The sequence below is a fragment of the Leptomonas pyrrhocoris genome, assembly GCF_001293395.1.
Source record: "Leptomonas pyrrhocoris isolate H10 chromosome Unknown, whole genome shotgun sequence".
Taxonomy (NCBI): Eukaryota; Euglenozoa; class Kinetoplastea; order Trypanosomatida; family Trypanosomatidae; genus Leptomonas; species Leptomonas pyrrhocoris.
The window spans coordinates 56480-74270 of record NW_015438379.1 but is presented as its reverse complement, the minus strand read 5'-3'; the positions used below and the strand labels follow the sequence as shown (position 1 = coordinate 74270).

General features: G+C 62.0%; 4 protein-coding genes across 4 annotated transcripts; all 4 read left to right on the top strand.

The window, feature by feature from the left end:
- Nucleotides 1-25: 25 nt before the first annotated feature.
- ABB37_08239 (putative mitochondrial ABC transporter) lies at nt 26-6526 on the top strand (the record flags this gene model as incomplete). The annotated part of the gene is made up of 1 exon (XM_015807168.1): nt 26-6526. Exon 1 carries the CDS (start codon nt 1145-1147, stop codon nt 6524-6526), a length of 5382 nt encoding a protein of 1793 aa, XP_015654117.1. The 5' UTR covers nt 26-1144.
- Nucleotides 6527-8250: 1724 nt separating this feature from the next.
- Nucleotides 8251-12888, top strand: ABB37_08238 (putative mitochondrial ABC transporter; the record flags this gene model as incomplete). Its single annotated transcript, XM_015807167.1, has 1 exon — nt 8251-12888. One exon carries the CDS (start codon nt 8251-8253, stop codon nt 12886-12888), a length of 4638 nt encoding a protein of 1545 aa, XP_015654116.1.
- A 589-nt stretch (nt 12889-13477) lies between these two features.
- Nucleotides 13478-15475, top strand: ABB37_08237 (hypothetical protein; the record flags this gene model as incomplete). Its single annotated transcript, XM_015807166.1, has 1 exon — nt 13478-15475. Exon 1 carries the CDS (start codon nt 13649-13651, stop codon nt 15473-15475), a length of 1827 nt encoding a protein of 608 aa, XP_015654115.1. The 5' UTR covers nt 13478-13648.
- A 1561-nt stretch (nt 15476-17036) lies between these two features.
- Nucleotides 17037-17603, top strand: ABB37_08236 (hypothetical protein; the record flags this gene model as incomplete). The annotated part of the gene is made up of 1 exon (XM_015807165.1): nt 17037-17603. The coding sequence occupies one exon, from the start codon at nt 17037-17039 to the stop codon at nt 17601-17603; it is 567 nt and encodes a 188-aa protein (XP_015654114.1).
- Between the last annotated feature and the right edge of the window lie 188 nt (nt 17604-17791).

The window sequence follows — 17791 nt, the reverse complement described above, 5'->3', positions numbered from 1 at the left end:
TCTCCTTTCACCTCTTTCCTTTGTAGTCGTCCATTGTAAGTTGTTTTGCCTTCCCACCACGCCACTTCTCCTCACTCGATTCCCATGCTCCACGGGCGGCGTTGCATACACACACACACACACACACGCTGACCGGAGCGCCTCTTTACCCGAAGAAGAGGAAGGAGAAGGGAAAAACAACTAGAAGAGGGAGTGAGAGCGAATCGGAGAACGTGAAAAGAATAACCACACTCTTCACAAAGCGTTGTTGATGGGGAGAGAAGAGACTCCAGCAACCTCCCCCTACCAAACCTATCGTTTATTAAAAAAATATTTCCATTGCTTGCTTTTCTGCTGTAAGAACGGCGTACATACGTGCGTGTGTGTGTGTATGCTGCCACTGGTTCCGCCACGTTGCAGCTCTGTAATTCGATAACCGCCACGACCAACGAACACAACAAGAACAGACAACGCTTTTCTGACGTCTCACGTATTACTGCTGCTTTTACTCTCCCCCTCTCCCCTCCCCCTCCCCGCTGCTGCGAAACGGCGGTACGAGGCGCTGTGCTCTTCTTGCCGGCTTCGTGTGTTTCCGCTTCTGCGCCTTTTAGATTAGCGCCGCTGCGCCGTCGCACACCTCCTCCGGCTCTGGCGTTTTTGATTTTGGTGCTGCTTCTTCTTATTTCTCTTTCCATTCTACATCAACTTTGGTGCTCGATCCCTTTTCGGGTTTTCTGTTTTCCAACTTCCACCGCCAACGCAGTGGTGCTGCACGTGCGCGCGGGGACTGTTTCTCCTTGTCACCTGCACGTTCTCTTGCATCAACGCACAGCGCCGTTTCTTATTCAGTCCTGCTGTGTGTACTCTGACCTCCCTCGCAGCTTCTCCCCTCTTCCGCTTTCCCCTGTACACCCCCACACACATACAGGCACAGAGGAGGAAGGAGGCACAGCGCGTGCGCGTTGACACGTGCGATTGATTTTAGTATTGTTACTTTCTTTTGCATCTCTTTGACGGTGAATCCCGCTTGTTTGGAAAGACGAAGAAAGGGGAGGTAGAGAGAGGCTGCCTGAGCGAGTTGCATGCACCGGGGTGATTATACACATTTCGGTGAAGGGCACAACGCCCAGTCGTTTTGCAGGAGAGCTCTAGTCGATATACTGATATGAACCCGCCATCGTTCTTCTCCTTCCTCACTCGTCACGATGCGGGGGGCGCGCCGCAAGGGCCGGCGACACCGTCAGCGAATACCGGTGCTACCGCCACGCCGGTTATTGCGAACTCCACGAAGGCGGCCGAAAGCTTCAGCAGTGGGAGAAGTGGCAACACGGAGCCGGACACGGCAGCCCACTTCTCGTTGCCGCAGCAACGCGTTCGTGCTGCAGGATCAGTGGATCCGCCTGGTGGCACAGCAGGGAGCTCCAGCGATCGGCCCAACGTGCTGAGGGAGTGGTGTGGCATTTTGTATTACTCCTGCCGCGATCTAACGCAGATGTGTTGCCGCAAGGTACGCAACGCCACGGCGGCCGGGCTGAAGGGAGCAGCCTTCGAGGAGGAGGACTGGCATTTCTTCTCGGACCACCCGATGCACGAGGGCCCCTGTGGTCCATTTGCGAGGTGCTACAGGTTCTACACTTCGCTAGCGACGACGCGGACATGTGCGTGGATGCTGCCTGGTGTGCGCGACGCCCCGATTGTCGTGCACCTCGCTGCGCTCTTCGTCGGCCTGGAGGCGGTGCAGGCAGCGTCGTTTTACATCCGCTACCGACGTGCGCTGCGCACGATTGACGTGACCTTAGCAGAGGATGATGATGATGATGATGCAGAGGCAGCAGAGGCGGAGGCGGCCATGGAGGAGGAGACGGACAACGAACACGCGGAGGGGGAGGACGGCGGCGATCACGCGGGCCGCAACAACGAGGGCTCCGCCGTGGCTGTGCGTGGTGCGGCCGAGTTGAGCGCCACCCGCACCGCACGCGCACGGCTCCCACGCGGGTCGTCGCGGGCGATGCGCCGACTGTGCCGCTACTGGGCGCAGATCGAGAAGGCGGTGCTACGCGCGCCGCGGAAACCTGCCGGGGTGCCGACGACGGCGACCGAGCTGTGCAGCTCCCTCGGCTCCGACGACTTCGGCGCGGAAGGCGGCGGCGGCGGCGGAAGCGCAGGAGGCCACAACGGGAGCGGGAGCGGAGGGGAGGGCGCGACGGAGGAGGCGTCCACCGGTGCGACGTCAGACGGTGCGAAGAAGCGCTTCACCGCCGACGGCGTCCCGCACGGCGCGGAGAAGGTGCTGGTGCTGTCGGATGAGCACACCTTCCCGGTGATACACCGTAGCTACGACACGATAGGTGGTGTGCCGACTCCGGCATCTGCCGCGCTCAACGTGGACGAAATCGCGCAGGTGTGGCGCGTCTTGCACTGCCTGTGGGCCGACACTGTGCGGTACTCGGTGAACTACACCGAGGCTCGACAGCTGCTGCTGAGCTGCAGCGTGGCGGAGGTAGCAAAGCTCTTCGACGAGGATGACGCCCGCACCGGCGATGCCGTTTTGCTCAACTTGTGGGCCAGCGTGAGCCGCCCAAGCCGGCCGCCGTCGACGGAGGCGCTGTTGTCGTCGAGTGCGGCGGAGGCGGCGGTGCAGGTCGACTCCCCGCTGCACCACCCGGCCGGCGACTCGTTCTCCTCGCACGGTGCTGCGAGCCCGAATTCGGCGGCGGCGTCGCCCCGGCCCGTCGACGGCCGTGTCTGTGTCGCCTGCATGTCCCTCACGTGGTACCTCTCCGTCATCCGCGAGGTGTACGAGGCGGTCGTCGTTCACCAAGATGTGCATCGCTGCGCAGAGGCGTTGGAGGAGCTGGAGGAGTACCAGCGCGCGGTTTATCAGCGCGGTGTGGAGGCGGGCGCGGACTTCTTTGAGGCGGCGCTGCGGTACGCGCAGTCTCACTCAGGAGAACCCGACGCCAATGATGATAGTACTACTACTACTACTACTACTACTGCAGCCACTGCAAATGATCGCCGTCGTGGCGGTGCTCTGGAGGAGGGCAGCAGCTCCTCTGCGCGACGGACGATGCTGCTACCGCAGGTGGTCATCGAAGGAGATGCTGCACACGGCGTCAGCGTGCAGCCCCCTGTGGTTCTACTCCCCCCATCGTTACCCGTGCCGTGGGTCCACGATGCCACGCAACAGCACCGACAACAGCCTCAACCTTCTCGGCTGCCCACCTCCAACCCCCTGGCCTCTGACTTCCCATCGACCCGAAGCTTGCCGCTGCCTCCGCACCGCGATTCGAGCCCGCACGTTGTGACGCTGCGCGGCGCCTCTCCGCGGGCGTGCTGGGCGGAGTTGACGGCCGCCTTAGCCGCGTTGCTGCGTCGTCGTCGGCTGATGGAGCTTGCCTGTGTGCGCAGCCTGTTCTACTACATTTACACCGGCAGCGCCGCGAAGATTGTGTCCTTCTCCATTCTGGCGCTGCTGACGGGCTTGTCGTCGCGTATCTCCGCCCTGGGGCAGGCGGCGCGGGAGGGGATCAGCAGCAACTTGGATGCGTACTATCGCACCGCGGTGCGGCACCATGGCCGTGGCGAGGGGAGCGGCGACAACGGCGGCGGTGACGACGGTGCCCCGGTTGGCACACGCCTTCTCGCGCTCTTCGCCTTTGAGTGCGCGCGTCTCGCGGTGAACACTGTCTTGGCAAAGACGACGAGCGAGTACATCGCGCTGTCTGCCTCGCAGCGCCGCAACACCGTAAAGGCGGAGCTGTACGAGGCGTTGACCCGCATGCCCCTCGCCTTTTTCGATCTGCACTCCTACGATGAGGTGGAGCAGATTGTGTACTACGTCAACGACATCGAGGGGGTGGAGGTGCACGTGCACAACTACCTGTGCAGCCTCAGCACGTCGCTTTTCGCGATGCAGCACGCACTGCGGCAACTGCCTCTCCGTGCGCGTGTTCTTGTCGGCCTGACGGTGGCCGCCGCGCTGGGCGTGAAGTATGTGGGGCGGAAGGTGACGCACTGGACGCAGGCGGAGCAGCGCGCGGGCGGTGTTCTTCCACCGTGGCTGCGTGGGCACGGCCTCGACGGCACCGTGTCGGCGACGGCGGAACTGGACGCGCAGGTGGAGGAGAACACGGAGAGCAACGCACGGCAGGGCGGCGTCATGCTGCGTGGGCTCGACATTGTCGCCGTCCTGCCTCAGCTGCGCCCATACGGGGCTGATCTGAGTCTCATGCGGTGGTGGACAGCCCACACCCGCTCGTGCGGTGCCGCGTTTGGCGCGACGGAAGCCACGACGCTCGCCGAGGGTTTGATGGTGCTGCCCCGCCAGCTGTACGGCAAGCTTCTGCCGGCACTTGGGGGTGCGATCATGACCTTCGCGGACTGGGTGCTGCCGGCCGTCGTCGCCAGCTACGGCGCCTCCATGGCGCTGTCGAGCGTCGACGCGTTGAGTCTGTCGAACCGGCTGATGGAGGCGATGCAGTGCGTGCGGGACATGGTGCACACCGTCGTCGACGCACGTCGGGTGGCGGGGGTGGTGCTGGTGAACGCGTACAAGGCGAATGTGCTGGAGAAGGTTCTGAATCAGCGCCGGTGGGAGCCGACCACGATGGACTTTAAGGACTACGCGTACGACGTCGACGAGCGGCAGCGCCTCGACAAAGGAAGAGGTGGAGACGCGGCGTCTGGACGTGCGCACGACGTCGCGGCTGAAGGTCCGCCCTTCCGTAGCGGAAGAGGAAGCAGAGGAGGGAGACATGTGGGCTCCTTGTCGCAGCAGCAGCAGCGGCAGCAGTTGGCCCTGGCCAAGTCGTTGCGTCGCGCCTCTGCCAGCCGCCCACCTTTCAGGGCCGCCCGACTCGGGAAGCGGCTTTCGTACGGCGTGGCCTGGCTCGTGGCGCACGCGCCGCCTTTCTTGATGCTGCAGGGCGCCATGTACGTCATACGCGGTGGGCTGCGCTGGGTGGGACTCGTTGGCCCGACCGCACGCGGCCCGTCGGCGCTGGCAGGGACCGGCATCGACAGAAAGGCGCAGCTCCGTTGGCTGCGCTGCGGCCGCCTCCGTCACCGTCGACATCGCCATCTGCAGCACCCACCGAGGCAGCAGCCGGTGTCATCGCCGGAGGACGAAGAAGGCGCCGGGATCGGGCAGCGGCACACCTCCACCGGCGGCAGTGTGAGCGACGGCAACGGCACGGAGGCGTACGACAGCGACGCCCCTTTCCGCGGCGGCCGGAGCGACGTGTCGGCGCCCGCGTCCCCTGCCGCCTCCCTCAACGCGTCGTCTTCATCTTTTACTTCTTCCGCATCGGACAGCGATGAAGGGGATGTGGAGAGTGATCTGGACAGCGAGGCGGCTGCGTTGGCCAGTGCCACCGTGTATGCTGTCACAGTGCAGAACCTTCAATTCTACTACCCGACCGCGCCCACCGTGCCGGTGTTCCCCAGACCCGTCACGTGCACCTTCACCCTCCAAAGCGCAGAAGAAGGTCCCTCTTCTTCCGTCTCCTCTTCCTCGGTGACTTCACCAAACTCGCCGTCCGCGTCGTCGTCGTCGTCGGCGCCACAAAGGGAGCAGCTGCGGGGACGGCTGGTGTGTCTTGTCGGCCCTAGTGGACACGGCAAGTCGACGCTCCTCAGCCTCCTGCTGGGCATGTACACGCACTACGGCTCACCCAGCCAACGCGGTGGTGGGGACCGCGATGATGGCAGTGATGGTGGCCGCAACGGCGCCGTGACTCCTTCCCCGCCTGCGGACGGGACTGGAGAGAGGAAAAGCGAAGCGCTGTTGAGCTCCAGCAGCGATGGAGGCAGCACCGCCAGCTTTGGCTCACCGCGGCTGGCGGACACGGCTGCACCGTCCTTCCTCCCGCCGGATATCCTCCTCACCCTCCGCTTGCCGTACACCTCGCACCGCCACAGCCACCGCAAGAGCCGCAACCGCAGCAGTGGGCGCGGCGCCTCCTCGGCCGACATCGACTGCGCGGAGGAGCAGCTGCCCGTCTCTGCCATTCCGCGAGATATCCTGCGCGGCAATTTGTTTAGCTTTGTGCCGCAGAGCCCCGTCATCTTCACCGGGGCGACCATCGCACACAACATCAGCCTCGAGAACTTCGTCTCGCTGGAGCAGGAGGACGTGCTGGCGGAGATCGGGCAGTGCGCAGCGTGGGCTCACTGCGAGTACATCGAGCGGTTCCCCCAGGGCCTCATGACGTACGTGGCCGACAGCGGCACTGCGGGGTGGTCGTCGCCATTGGCGTCCGCGGCAGCGGGCGGCGGTGGTGCCGGCGGTGGAGGGGGGATGGTGCGGCTCAGCGGCGGCCAGGCGCAGCGGCTCATGATGGCACGCGCGCTCTTCCACGGTCGTCGCGGCGGCACGGTGCTCGTCATGGATGAGCCGACCGCCAGCTTGGATCGCGAGGTGAAGCTGGAGATTCTGGCGGAGTGGCGGGAGCTGCTCGCGAAGGGGATTGTGCGCGGCATGATTTGTGCGACGCACGACGCCGACCTCATCAACGTTGCGGACGAGGTGGTGCGGCTGCCGTAGAAGGGGTAAGGCGGGGAGTCCCCGCTGCCAACGAAGTGGAAGAGCTCTCTGGCGGCCTTTTCTCGCTTTATTCCATCGTCCAGCAGTCACGGGAGCCCAACACCGTTTCTGTTTCTGCTGATTGTATCCGTAAACGGAGAGGAGGGCGGCGGTTCTGCAGGGTACAAACGGGGAGGAACGCCGTTGTATTTCTCGATGTGACGGATGCCTGTTGGCTCCTCCTTTGTTTTGCGGGTTCTGCAGCATCACCCACTGCTCGCTGACGCGCAGGCCGCCGTGTTCTGCCGGTGATCGTCGAGCCTCGTACTTCCCGCTCTTTACGCGTTGTTTGCCGCTCTTTCTGACCGGGAACCGCTCTTTTCTTATCTTATCCTTTCTGGTCGTTCTGACTCGCATACGTTCATCTATACGCACACCAAAAACTAAGTAGGAGTCGCCGATTCAACCAGTACAACCATAGCAACCAGAAGAGAGCTGAGCGCTGGTAAGAATAGTAATAATGAAAGAGAAGCGTGACGGTATCTAATGATGTCAGCTCTCCACGGTCTCCTCCACGCGGCACCGATACGCTGTGAAGCCGGACCGCTTCTCGACGGCGTAGGTAGGAAACGTAAAAAAGCACCCAGCCAAAGTGAAGGGATTCCGCAGGTGGTTTGAAGAGTAATTGAGAATGAAAACGCCGGTGGATTACGGTGTTTGCTGCGGCTGCGGCCGACCGCGGTGTGATGAATTACCTCGCACCTTTTTCCTTCATGGTTTCCGCCCCAACGACTCATTTATTCTTCTCCCCTTTTTTCTTTTTTGAATGCAGCACCTTCTTCCTGACCGCACTCGGGCCACCTTCCGCTGCAATCACCAAGAGGAGGAGGAGGAACAAACAAACACCGGAGAAGCATACTCGAATGGTTGCTGCGCTCGAGTTTTTTTTTTTGACTTCATTTCACACACGTACAGGCACACACACCGCAGCATACCGAACCATCCAAACGTCGCCTTTGCATGGTGTTTAGCTCTCACTTACAAAGAGAATTACATCAATAACACCACGTCAACGGTTTCTGTCGTACTCGAAAGACAGTGGTTATTTGAAGTGTTTTCTTTTCTTCCTGCTCTCTTCGCCGTGGCTTTCCGCGTGGCTGCGGGGGGTGGCTCGTTGCGAGATCGTCTATATAATCACACGGTCACGCAGCCAGACAGACACACACACACACACCCACACACTGTAGCCGCAGAGAAGCTTTGTAATTCGTGTTCTGCTTTCGTTTTCGTTCTGCTATCCTTTTTTTTTTGTTACTTCTCACTTTAAAAGAGCATTCTTCTAGTTTCATTGCACCCCTGCTTTTTAGTACCGTAGCGCCTTTCGACAGCACCCCAACGTAGGACAAACGGAGGCCACGCGTTTCGTGGACACCCCAAAGCTGTCAAATTACTAGGAAGCAGAGAAGAAACCGGAAGCCAAGAAACACCGCAGTATATACAGCGAAACAACCATATATATATATATCTACCGGAGTGAGCGATACGCAATCCACAGAGTTCGCAAGGCCAAAGTCAAGAGGTGACTTACGGCCACCATTGGCGGATCCAATTTTCTTCCTTCAGTGTTTTATCGTCATCAAATGCGATCAAGTTAGCGACTTTATTCTTATTATTATTTTGCTGCTCTGTACGTACAGAGTAGAAGCAGTAGGAAAGAAACCTTTCAAAGGAATCGACTCGCACTCATGAGTTCGGTAGATCCTACCACACCGGCGCCGCCCCCGCACGTCCCGTCGACCGCGTCGTTTCACTGGGGACCGACTTTTCTCCTCGGGGATAGCCTGCACTCGTATCGGGCCGCCATCGGCTACGTTGCGCGCGTGTGGACGCCGCCGGCTGCCCTTGACGGTGTCGAGTACGCCTCGTTCGTTGTTCTCCTCTCCAGCGGACTTTGTGTGATGGAGGGCTTCCACGCCGTTCGCTACACCCTGCGCCAGCTGCGCCGGTTCAAGGCGGAGACGGCGCCGCAGCATCCGACGCGCGTCGTGTGCGGCGACGGTCATGCGGCTCTGCCCTTCCACACAGACGCCCCCGGAGGCGAAACGACCGAAGTGAACACGAAGTCGAGGGAGCTGCTCGAAGCCGCGGATGACAAGGACGAGGAGAGGGCGGCAGCGGCCACGACGACGACGACGACGGTTGCTGCGGCGGCCGACCCATTCCGGTGGTATCAACGTGTTCTGCACCGTATCTCCGCGGCGCTGCCCACTCGTGCGGGGAAGCAATCCGCACCGCACATCGATGAGAGCGAAGACGAGGCAGCGGCGGCCGACAGTAACCCCCTGGGGCGGCCAGACAACGAGTCGTCCGAGTACGACTTCATGAGCCGCGGCACGTCGGTGCCGTTTGAAATGTCCAACCTGCCGGCACAGCGTGGGGGAAGTCTGCTGCCGTACGCGACAGCCGACGGAGCCGCCACCGTCAGTCTCCATGATGCGGGCGACGCGGAGGACGGCGACGCGGAGGACGAGGAGGAGGACCAAACCTGGGAGGCCACTCCGGAGATGCTCATGCACTACTGGAAGCAGCTCGAGCACATCATTCTGACCGCACCGCGCCGCAACGCCAGAAGGTTCTTCCGCAACTTACCAAATGAGATGACCGCGACGGAGCCGGACGTGGCCGCGGTGAACGCGTGGTTTGACGGCGTAACCCACCACCTACAGGGAGGGGCATCTGTGTGGTCGTACTTCGCGTCCGCGGCTGCGCTGCACACACCGCCCACGGAGGTGAAGAAGGAATCCTCGCTGGCCGCGCCGGCGTGTGCGCCGTTTGGGCAGCAGCGGCCGGCCTTCGCGGTGCCGCCCAACGGGTGCTTCGCCTACCACACAAAGCCGCCACCGGAGGACTTCTACCGGGACACCGATCACTCCTCTGGAGAGGAGGAGGAGTTGTGTGAGACGCACCAGCAGCAGCAGACCCCGCAGCAGGAAGACAAGCACGAGGAACAAGGCGAGCCGCCCCATCCGCGTGGCCCGTCAGCCGAAGAGGAAGAGAAGAAGAGGGAGAGCGAGGCCAGCGCCGCGGGCACTACGGCAGACGTGGAGGCCGCTGCCCCGGTGGCGGGTCGAGGCACCGTCGATGGCAGTGAAGCGGCGTCCCGTGCCCGTCCGCGCCGGCACATTCTCCATTGGGAGGCGCTGCTGCTGATTTGGTTCAACGTGACAGAGGTACCCATGTCATCCCGTGAGATCCGCGCTCTTCTGCTGAAGGCGTCGCCGCCAGCCGTTATGAGTCCGGCGATGGTGCGCGACAGCGGCCCGACCGCCTTCAACTTGGCCAGCACGAACCTGAGTCTTCTGTGGTTCTGGTCGACCCTGCAGCGCGTCTTCGAGACGTTGGTGCTGAACGAGGACGTCGAGAGGTGCGAGGCGGACATCGAGGAGCTGCAGGCGTACGCGATGCCTCTCTTCATTAAGTGCGTGGCGCGGTGGCCCGTGCCGGCGCAGATGTCGGTGACGATGGAGGTGGCTCTCCATCGCGGACTGGTGGGCTTTATCTGCGTCGTGCAGTCGACCTGGATGGCGCTGAACGTCGTCATGCAGCGACTGCTGGGCCTGCGGCGCCGCCTGTACTACCGCAACACGTGGAGTCTCGCGCGGTACATGTACTCGAGTTCCAAGGCGAAGGTGATGTCCGCCGCGCTGATCACCGTGATGATGACCCTCAGCTCTCGCGTCTCCGCCGCGGGCCGCGTGGTGCGGGAGCGCATTGCGGGTTACATCGAGAACGGCACGGAGGAGGGGCACGTGTCCGCTGGGGTGGGGAAAGGCAGCGGTGGAGGCAGCGGCCCGGCAATGAACCTGCGACTGATGCTCGCGCTCTGCGCGTTTGAGCTGGCACGCATGGCGGTGCAGTACGTCATCACGAACACCACCAGCGAGTTCATCGTGCTGACGGCGAGCCAGCGGCGCGAGGTGGTGAAGATGCAGCTCTACGAGGCCCTCAGCCACACCCAGCTGACCTTCTACGAGCAGCACACCTATGAGGAGGTGGAGGAGATCCTCTACTACGTGAACGACATGGAGGGCATCGACGTGCAGCTGCACCAGTACCTCTTTGACGCGATCAACGTGTTCGTGGAGCTCACGAACGCATTGCGGCCCTTCACCTACCGCAGCACGGTGGTGGCGGCGGGCGTGGCCATGGCGCCGTACGCGCTGCGGGGCATCGCGGCGGCGGTGGAGCGGCGCTACCTGCTCGCGCAGCGGGAGGGCTATTTGCCGTCTGGTGCCTACGCCGTGGAGGACGCCTACCAGGGCGCTGGCGACGGTGACGGCGGTGACGACGCCAACGTGCTGCGCGAGGGGGCGATGCTGCGGGGCGATGAGATCATCGCTGCAATCCCGCAGCTGCGGCCGTATGGCGCAGATGTCCGCCTCGTGCGCTGGTGGAACCGCCACCAGCAGCGTCGTCAGCACATGAAGCTGTCGCGTCATCGGCCGCCGTCCAGCACGGCGAAGGAGACGAAGAAGGCCGCTGCTGGCGGGGAGAAGGAATGTGGGTCATCGGTGAAGAGCGGCCTACGCCGTGAAGGGGCGCCGACGTCTGCCAATGGTCGTCGCAGCGCCCCCGGGTCGCAGTCACGGCAGGGCTGGAGGACGTATTTTCAAAGTCTCATCGGTGCGTGGGTGACGGACGAAGACATCGGATTAGTGCGCAGTGCCCTCGTCGCCCTCGTGCAGCTCCCGCATGGCAAGCTGCTGCCCGGCTCCGGCAAGGCGCTGCTGGATCTGTCGGAGTGGCTGCTGCCGATGGCGGCCTCCGCCTACGGGATTGCGTGGTGCGGGCAGCCCAACTTGGATCCTTTCCAGCTCCTTCAGGGCATGCAGGCCATCGAGGCGGCGGTGGACAACATTGGCGAGGCGCGGGACACGGCGGAGATGATCGGCTACAACGCCTACAAGGCGAGCATGCTAGAGCGGCTGCTTCAGCCCACCCAGTGGGAAGTCGTGTCGCGCGAGGAGAGCCTCTACATGGCGAACTTCATCATCTCCGCCGCAGAGGTGGGACGGGTCAACGACGCACGGCAGCGGTGGGTGGCGCAGTCACACCGGCTGTCGCGGCTTGTGACCCCGGCCTCTGCTACGCCTTCGGCGACGCCGCTGCTGAGTGCCGCGATGGCCGGAGCGGCCAGCTTCTACCGCCGACACGCGCTGCGGCACATCGAAATTGAGGGCATCCGCCTGCGGTACGTTCCGACGGAGTCGACGGTGCGGCGGCGGCGTCGACGGAACTCCTCCACCCACGACGGCACCCCTCACAGCGGCACACCCGTCAGCGCGTCGTTGCCGAACGGGGATGAGGGCGGCAGCGTTGAAGGTCAACGCACCGCGGAGGACGAGACGGACGACGACGAGCATGCGGGAGTCGGAAGGCGGGACGCACCGCACGACGGTGCCCCCCTCTTCTCCGCGGACATCGTCCTATGGTCCCCGCAGCAGCAGCGCGGCCGCTTCGTGTGTGTGACCGGCCCCAACGGTCGGGGTAAAACCGCCCTCGTCAATCTCTTGCTGGCGCTCTACGTGAACGCCCGTGGGCCGCTGCCCTCCTCCGTCGCCTCGTCCCCCCACGCCGGCCGGCTCGGCTCGGGCGCCGTCACCTTCTGCTTCGCCGGTCGCATCCGTGCGCGCCGGCAGCGTCGCGGTGGGCTGACCAGTCGGACCGCCAATTCGAGTCAAGTGAACGTCGCACGTGCGGGCAGCTCTGCGTACGGCTCCTTCCATTCACACCGCGGTGCCGCCACTGCTGCTGCGTCGGCGGACGGCGGTCGTCGTGGGGAGTCGCGGGTTGATCTTCGCACCATCCCAGCGGATGTGCTTCGGCGGCACATCTTCAGCTACGTGCCGGAGATGCCGACCGTCTTCTCTGGGGCGACGGTGGCGCAGAATATCTCTCTCGCTGGCTACGTCTCCGTTGCGACGGACGCGTTGATGCGGCGCGTGACGCAGTGTGCGACGTTGGCGCAGTGCGACTTTGTTCAGCGACTCCCACTGGGTCTGCTGACGCGCATCGCCGACACGACGGCCAACTCGTGGGGCACCACTGCCGGGCAGTACAGCACCGGAGTGGGCAACACATCGGTGACGCGGCTCAGCGCGGATCAGGCGAAGCGGCTAATGCTGGCCCGGGCCTACTTCCACGGCGGCGAGGTGCTTCTGATGGATGAGCCCACGAAGGAGATGGAGGATCCCGCGACGGCGCGGCGGATGTGCGAAGGGTGGTGTAAGCTGCTGGAGCGTGGTCACTGCAGTGGCGTCATTTGCATGACGATGGACGAGACGCTGTTGAGGATGGCCGACGAGGTGATCACGCTGCCGTGATGCGGAGGGTCGCCTCCTGCTCTCCGTTTTTCTTTCTTCATTTTTTTACCCTCTCTTACAGTGCTGCTTCGCAATGCTGAGGTGTTTCTTATGGTTTTCTATTTTTAAATTTGCGTTCTGCGCCTCTCTCTGTGCCTTAGCCTCTACAGCAACTTCTGCTGCCCCCGATCCTCTGTGGAGGTTCCGCTGCTGTCCTTCCACCGCACAAACTGCCGCCCTTTCCGGTACTCCTGCTGCGTGTCGAGCGCCTCGGCCAACACCGCTGCCTTCAAGTGAAAGTGGGCAAGTTATTTTTTATTTTCTCTTGTATTCGCCCGTTGACGTGAGGGGCTGCTGCTTCTTCCTTTCCGTTGACACTTTCTAATGAGCGAAAATTGGCTGTACTACAAGCAATGAAAGACATGATAAAGGGTCGATCTCCAAGCCACCCTGGACGGAGCTTCTCCTTCTCCTTGTCCTTCTCCCTCCCCCTTCTCACTTGAACTTTGTCGCTTCCACCGTCGCCCTTCTCTCGCCTTCTGTTTCCCTCAACACCGCTAAATTGCTCTCTTCTCCGTCGTTTCGCGATTGCCGTCGGTGGCCACTGGCAGTCTTTCTTGTCCCCGGTCTTTTTTCCCTTTCACTTGCGTTCCTCGGCCCAAAGTCTCGACTGTAAACACGGAAAGAAAGAATTCTCATCCACATTCATTTTCAGCTTTCATCGGTTTCGTTGTTCTCTTCGTGTGTGTGTGTGTGTGTGTGTGTGTGTGTGTGTTTCACGATGCCCTCTCAAACGTCGTCGCAGGATCATGAGACGCCACCGCTGCCTGCGCGTCCCGCCGGCAGCAAAGCCACCTCCTCTCGTCGCTCCTCCTACGGCATGCTGCTGAGCGGGCGGTCAAACGGTGGGGCGCAGGCGACGGCGGCGCTTCGCCAGGGCGCCTCACACAATTTGCCCTCCAGCGTCGGGCACTTCCTGCGCCTGTGCAGCGCGCCGAACTCCGCTGCGGCTCGTAAGGAGCTGCGCCGGCAGCTGCTCCTTCTGCGCGACCACTGCGTGGGCGTCAACAACAGGATCAAAGGGGCGGAGCTGCTCTCGCAGGGCGGCCGCGGCATCTCCAAGAAGGTGGAGGCGAGGGCGGACTTCAACAGCTGCCTCCACGTCATTTTCGCCACCTCCTTCGTCTTTGCGGACGAGACGGAGGACATCGCGAAGGACACCCTGCGCGACATCATCGCGAAGCTGAAGGTGGCCGAGGACTGCGGGGACGAAACGGCGTTCCGCGCCGCGATCATCGAGGTGGTGAACAGCGTGCTGCTCTGCAACCCGTTGATTCCGGCCGTGAAGGCGGCGGTGGAGCACGAGGAAACAGCAGAAGAGCGTCATAAGCAGCAAGAGGGGGAGGATGGTGCCGACGGCGCAGCGGAGCCGCAGCTGGAGGATGATTGCTTGGACTTCTTGACGGTGGAGGACGGCGTTCCCGTGCTGCTGGAGAGTCAGTGGCGGCACTGGCTGGACTACTTCGAGGAGGGCTACCTGTGTTACGTCGAGAAGCTGATTGAGGAGCAGAAGCACGAGCAGGCCGACGCGGCCGCTGCTGCTGCTGCTGCTGCGCCGGACGCGGAAGCCGATGCGGAGGAAGAAGAAGCCGACGGCGATGCCGCCACCGCCGCCGTCCCTGTCATAGAGTCCGTGCCCATCCTCACGGCTCACGAGAGCTACTGGAGGTCGACGAGGAGCGCCTACGCGCAGTTCAGCTACCTGCTGCTCGCCATCTTCTTTGTGCGTACGAAGGACTTCTCGCTGAATTACCTCGCACGGGTGCACAAGCTAGTGCAGTACTACGCCTATCAGCTGGACTCGGCGGCCGGCGAGCCGATTGCGGTGAAGGAGGCCGACGACGCAGATCCGGAGAAGGGAGACGAAGAGGCGGAGGTGAGCCACGGCAACGACGCGAGTGTGCAGACGGCAGCGCCGGAGCCGGAGGAGGCAGCCGAAAAGCAAGTGGAGGAGCACAGGGAGGAAGAGGTGGTGGGCGAGGCCATCCGCACCCTGCCCCAGCCGGAGTTCGACGAAAGCGTCACCCGTCGCACCCGCCACTCCACGCGCCGCTCCGTCCTCCCGGAGCACACACCCAGCATGACGGTCGCGCCCGAGCCGAGCAGGACGCCGCGCCGCCGCACCCACAGGTGCTTTGCAACGGAGGAGCTTCCGCAGGAGCTGCGCCCGTCTGCCGAGGCGGTCCGGGAGGAGGAGGAGGAGGCGACGGACAAGGACGCGGCGGCAGCGGCGAACTCGCACGTGCCCTCGGTGCGACGCACGACGCGGCTCGACATCGCTGAGGTTTCCAGCAGCCGCCAGCGCGAGAACGCGAAGGCGGAGGGTGCCATGATGGCGATGGAAGACACGCGGGAAGAGGCGGCCGTGGCTAAGGCGCAGGAGGAGCTCGAGGAGGCCGCGGAGGGGGAGCGCGTTGCGCGGAACGTGGAGGATCTCCGCAACGAGGCGGCGGTGGAGGCTTTGGCGAAGGAGGCGGATGCGCACGATGAGGTCGAAGAGCTGGCGCGTGATGCCGAGCAGAAGAAAGACGCGGATGACGAGCTGTGAGAGCTTTGGCAGGTCAGCTCAACGCGATATCTTTTGCCATCAAGTTGCGCCACGAAGGTTAACGAGTGTCGAGGAGTGTACGAAAGATTCTACCTGGCATTACAACCTCTCGCCTTTTGTTTTGCCGTATTCGGACCGCCGTTGTTTGTTGCAGAGGTGGGTCTGTCGTCGACCTCACCCAACTCTCTTTGTCGCGTCATACCTGGGCTGTATCGTTCGATCGTTGTTGTTTTCCTTATGTAGTTGCCGCTTCGGGGCCCTTCGCAACGCTGGGCGTTGGTGGTCTTCCCCCCTCCCCCCTTCCTCCTCTCTTTTACGTGCATCGAAGCGTCGTTCTCTGGTGCTTTCCTTTTATTCTTTGGATGGCCCAACGGTGCTTCTTAAACAGCCAGAGACGGCTATTTCTTTCCCTTGTTCATATTCTCCTACTACTATTATTACTCTTCGAAAACCCTTGTGGAGGAGAGACTGTATGTGCGTGTGCGTGCGTGTGCGTTGTTGTTCTGACACGTCTGTTTTCTTCTTTCTCAAGCGATTCTTTTTTTCCTCTTCTTCGAATAGCCGCCCGCGGCACACCGCCGCCGTGGACGCGTCGGAGTCTGCACACGAGACACACACGTACACGTCCTTCTTTCGGCTCTGTTCTTTCCTTTGCTTTTGCCTCTTCTCCGTTGGGGGAGGGGGCTCAGCGGCTTTCCGTGTCCGTGTCAGCTCTGATTAAAAATACTTCTTCTTCTTTTCGATAGAGTGGTGTGCGCGGAAGAGTACTACATATATGTATCAAAATGAATAACGCTAAAGAGCTGGCAGCTGAAGCCACTCTCTCGACCTCTCCCTGTGTGTGTGCGTGTGTGTGGGTGTGAATGATGAGTTCCTTTTTCCATTTATATCCGTTCAGCTTACTGGACACCGCTCTTGAAAACTCCGTCTCGTGTGCCGCGCAACCTGAGCGCAGCGCCTAATACTTCGGTGCTTGGCGGCAAGGTCGCGGACTGTGGAACGTAGGTCATGAGGGCGGATACATAAAGCAATTATATGCAAGGCGAGTCCCACGACGTCGGTGTGTGTGTGTGTGTGTGTGTGTGTGCTGGCCTCCGAACAACCGCCTGATCTCACAGCTGCTCCGAAGCCAACCATCGTAATCTCCTCTGACTTTCTGTGATTGTGCTGCCTCTTTCCTCTCCTTCCTTTTTATGCGAGCCACGTGTGTGTGTGTGTGTGATCTCATCAAATACTTCCAAAGCAACCCCCGCTCCCCTCTCTCTTGCAAAAAGAATCACTCCAAAGCCTTCCATTGAAGAAAGCGTGAAGAAGAGTATCTCGTGACGTGAAGCCGTGTCCATTGGTTTTGCCTTTGTCTTCTGTCATCATTATCTTGTCGTTCGTTTGCCTACAAGGAATATATATATATATATATATACATATATGTGCGCTGGTGTGTTTCCTTTGAAACTCACAAACTGAAGCGAAATACATCAACATAACGTACACCCAAACACAGGTGAGCGGGCACGCGGCATGTCGCATCCCTACGCCACCGCGGACGGCGCGGCCCCGTGCAATGCCTCTCCCGTCTCCGGAACCCCCACGCAGCGCCCGGCCGAGCAGACCGACTCCCCTCCGCCCCATCCCCCTGCCTCTGCGATTCCTGCTCAGCCCACCAACGAAGCGCACAGCAGCAGCAGCAGCTCCGTCGACGATAGCCGCAACCTGCCATCGGAGCCGGAGGGGGAGGACGAAAATCGCAGCAACTGCAGCAAGTCAGACACCGTCGTGTCGCACTCAGACGATGTGTCCTCTTCGTCGTCGTCGTCGCCGTCCGCGTCTCCCTGCTCGACGCCCGACTTGCCCTCTCGCGCCCCTTCGCACCTGCCCTCGCCGGGTCGATGTGACGATGCCGGCAACGGCCGCGAGGGCGGGACCAACGCACAGGCGCATCATCACCGCCGTGATCACCACCGTCACCACGGTCGCCTGCACGCAGAGTCGAGTCCCCTCCACAGTAAAGGTGGTCCGAACGGATTGCTGTCAGCTGCTGCGGCAGAAGAGGGCGAAGGAGAGGGCTACATGGGCCGCAGCGAGGCGAGCGGCTCTCACCTGGCCGGTCGAGTGCAGACGTCGGAGATGACGCGGTTTACCCACGTCCTCGCTGCTGGTGGCCGCGGTGGGACCCTCTCACCGACTGCTACGGCGCAGCCCATCGAAGAAGAGCAGCAGCAGCAGCAGCGTTGGTGGGGTCCATCGATCGAGGCAGCGGCCGCCGCTCCACCTCATGCATCGGCCACGTCGCCGCCGCACCCCTACCAATACATGTTC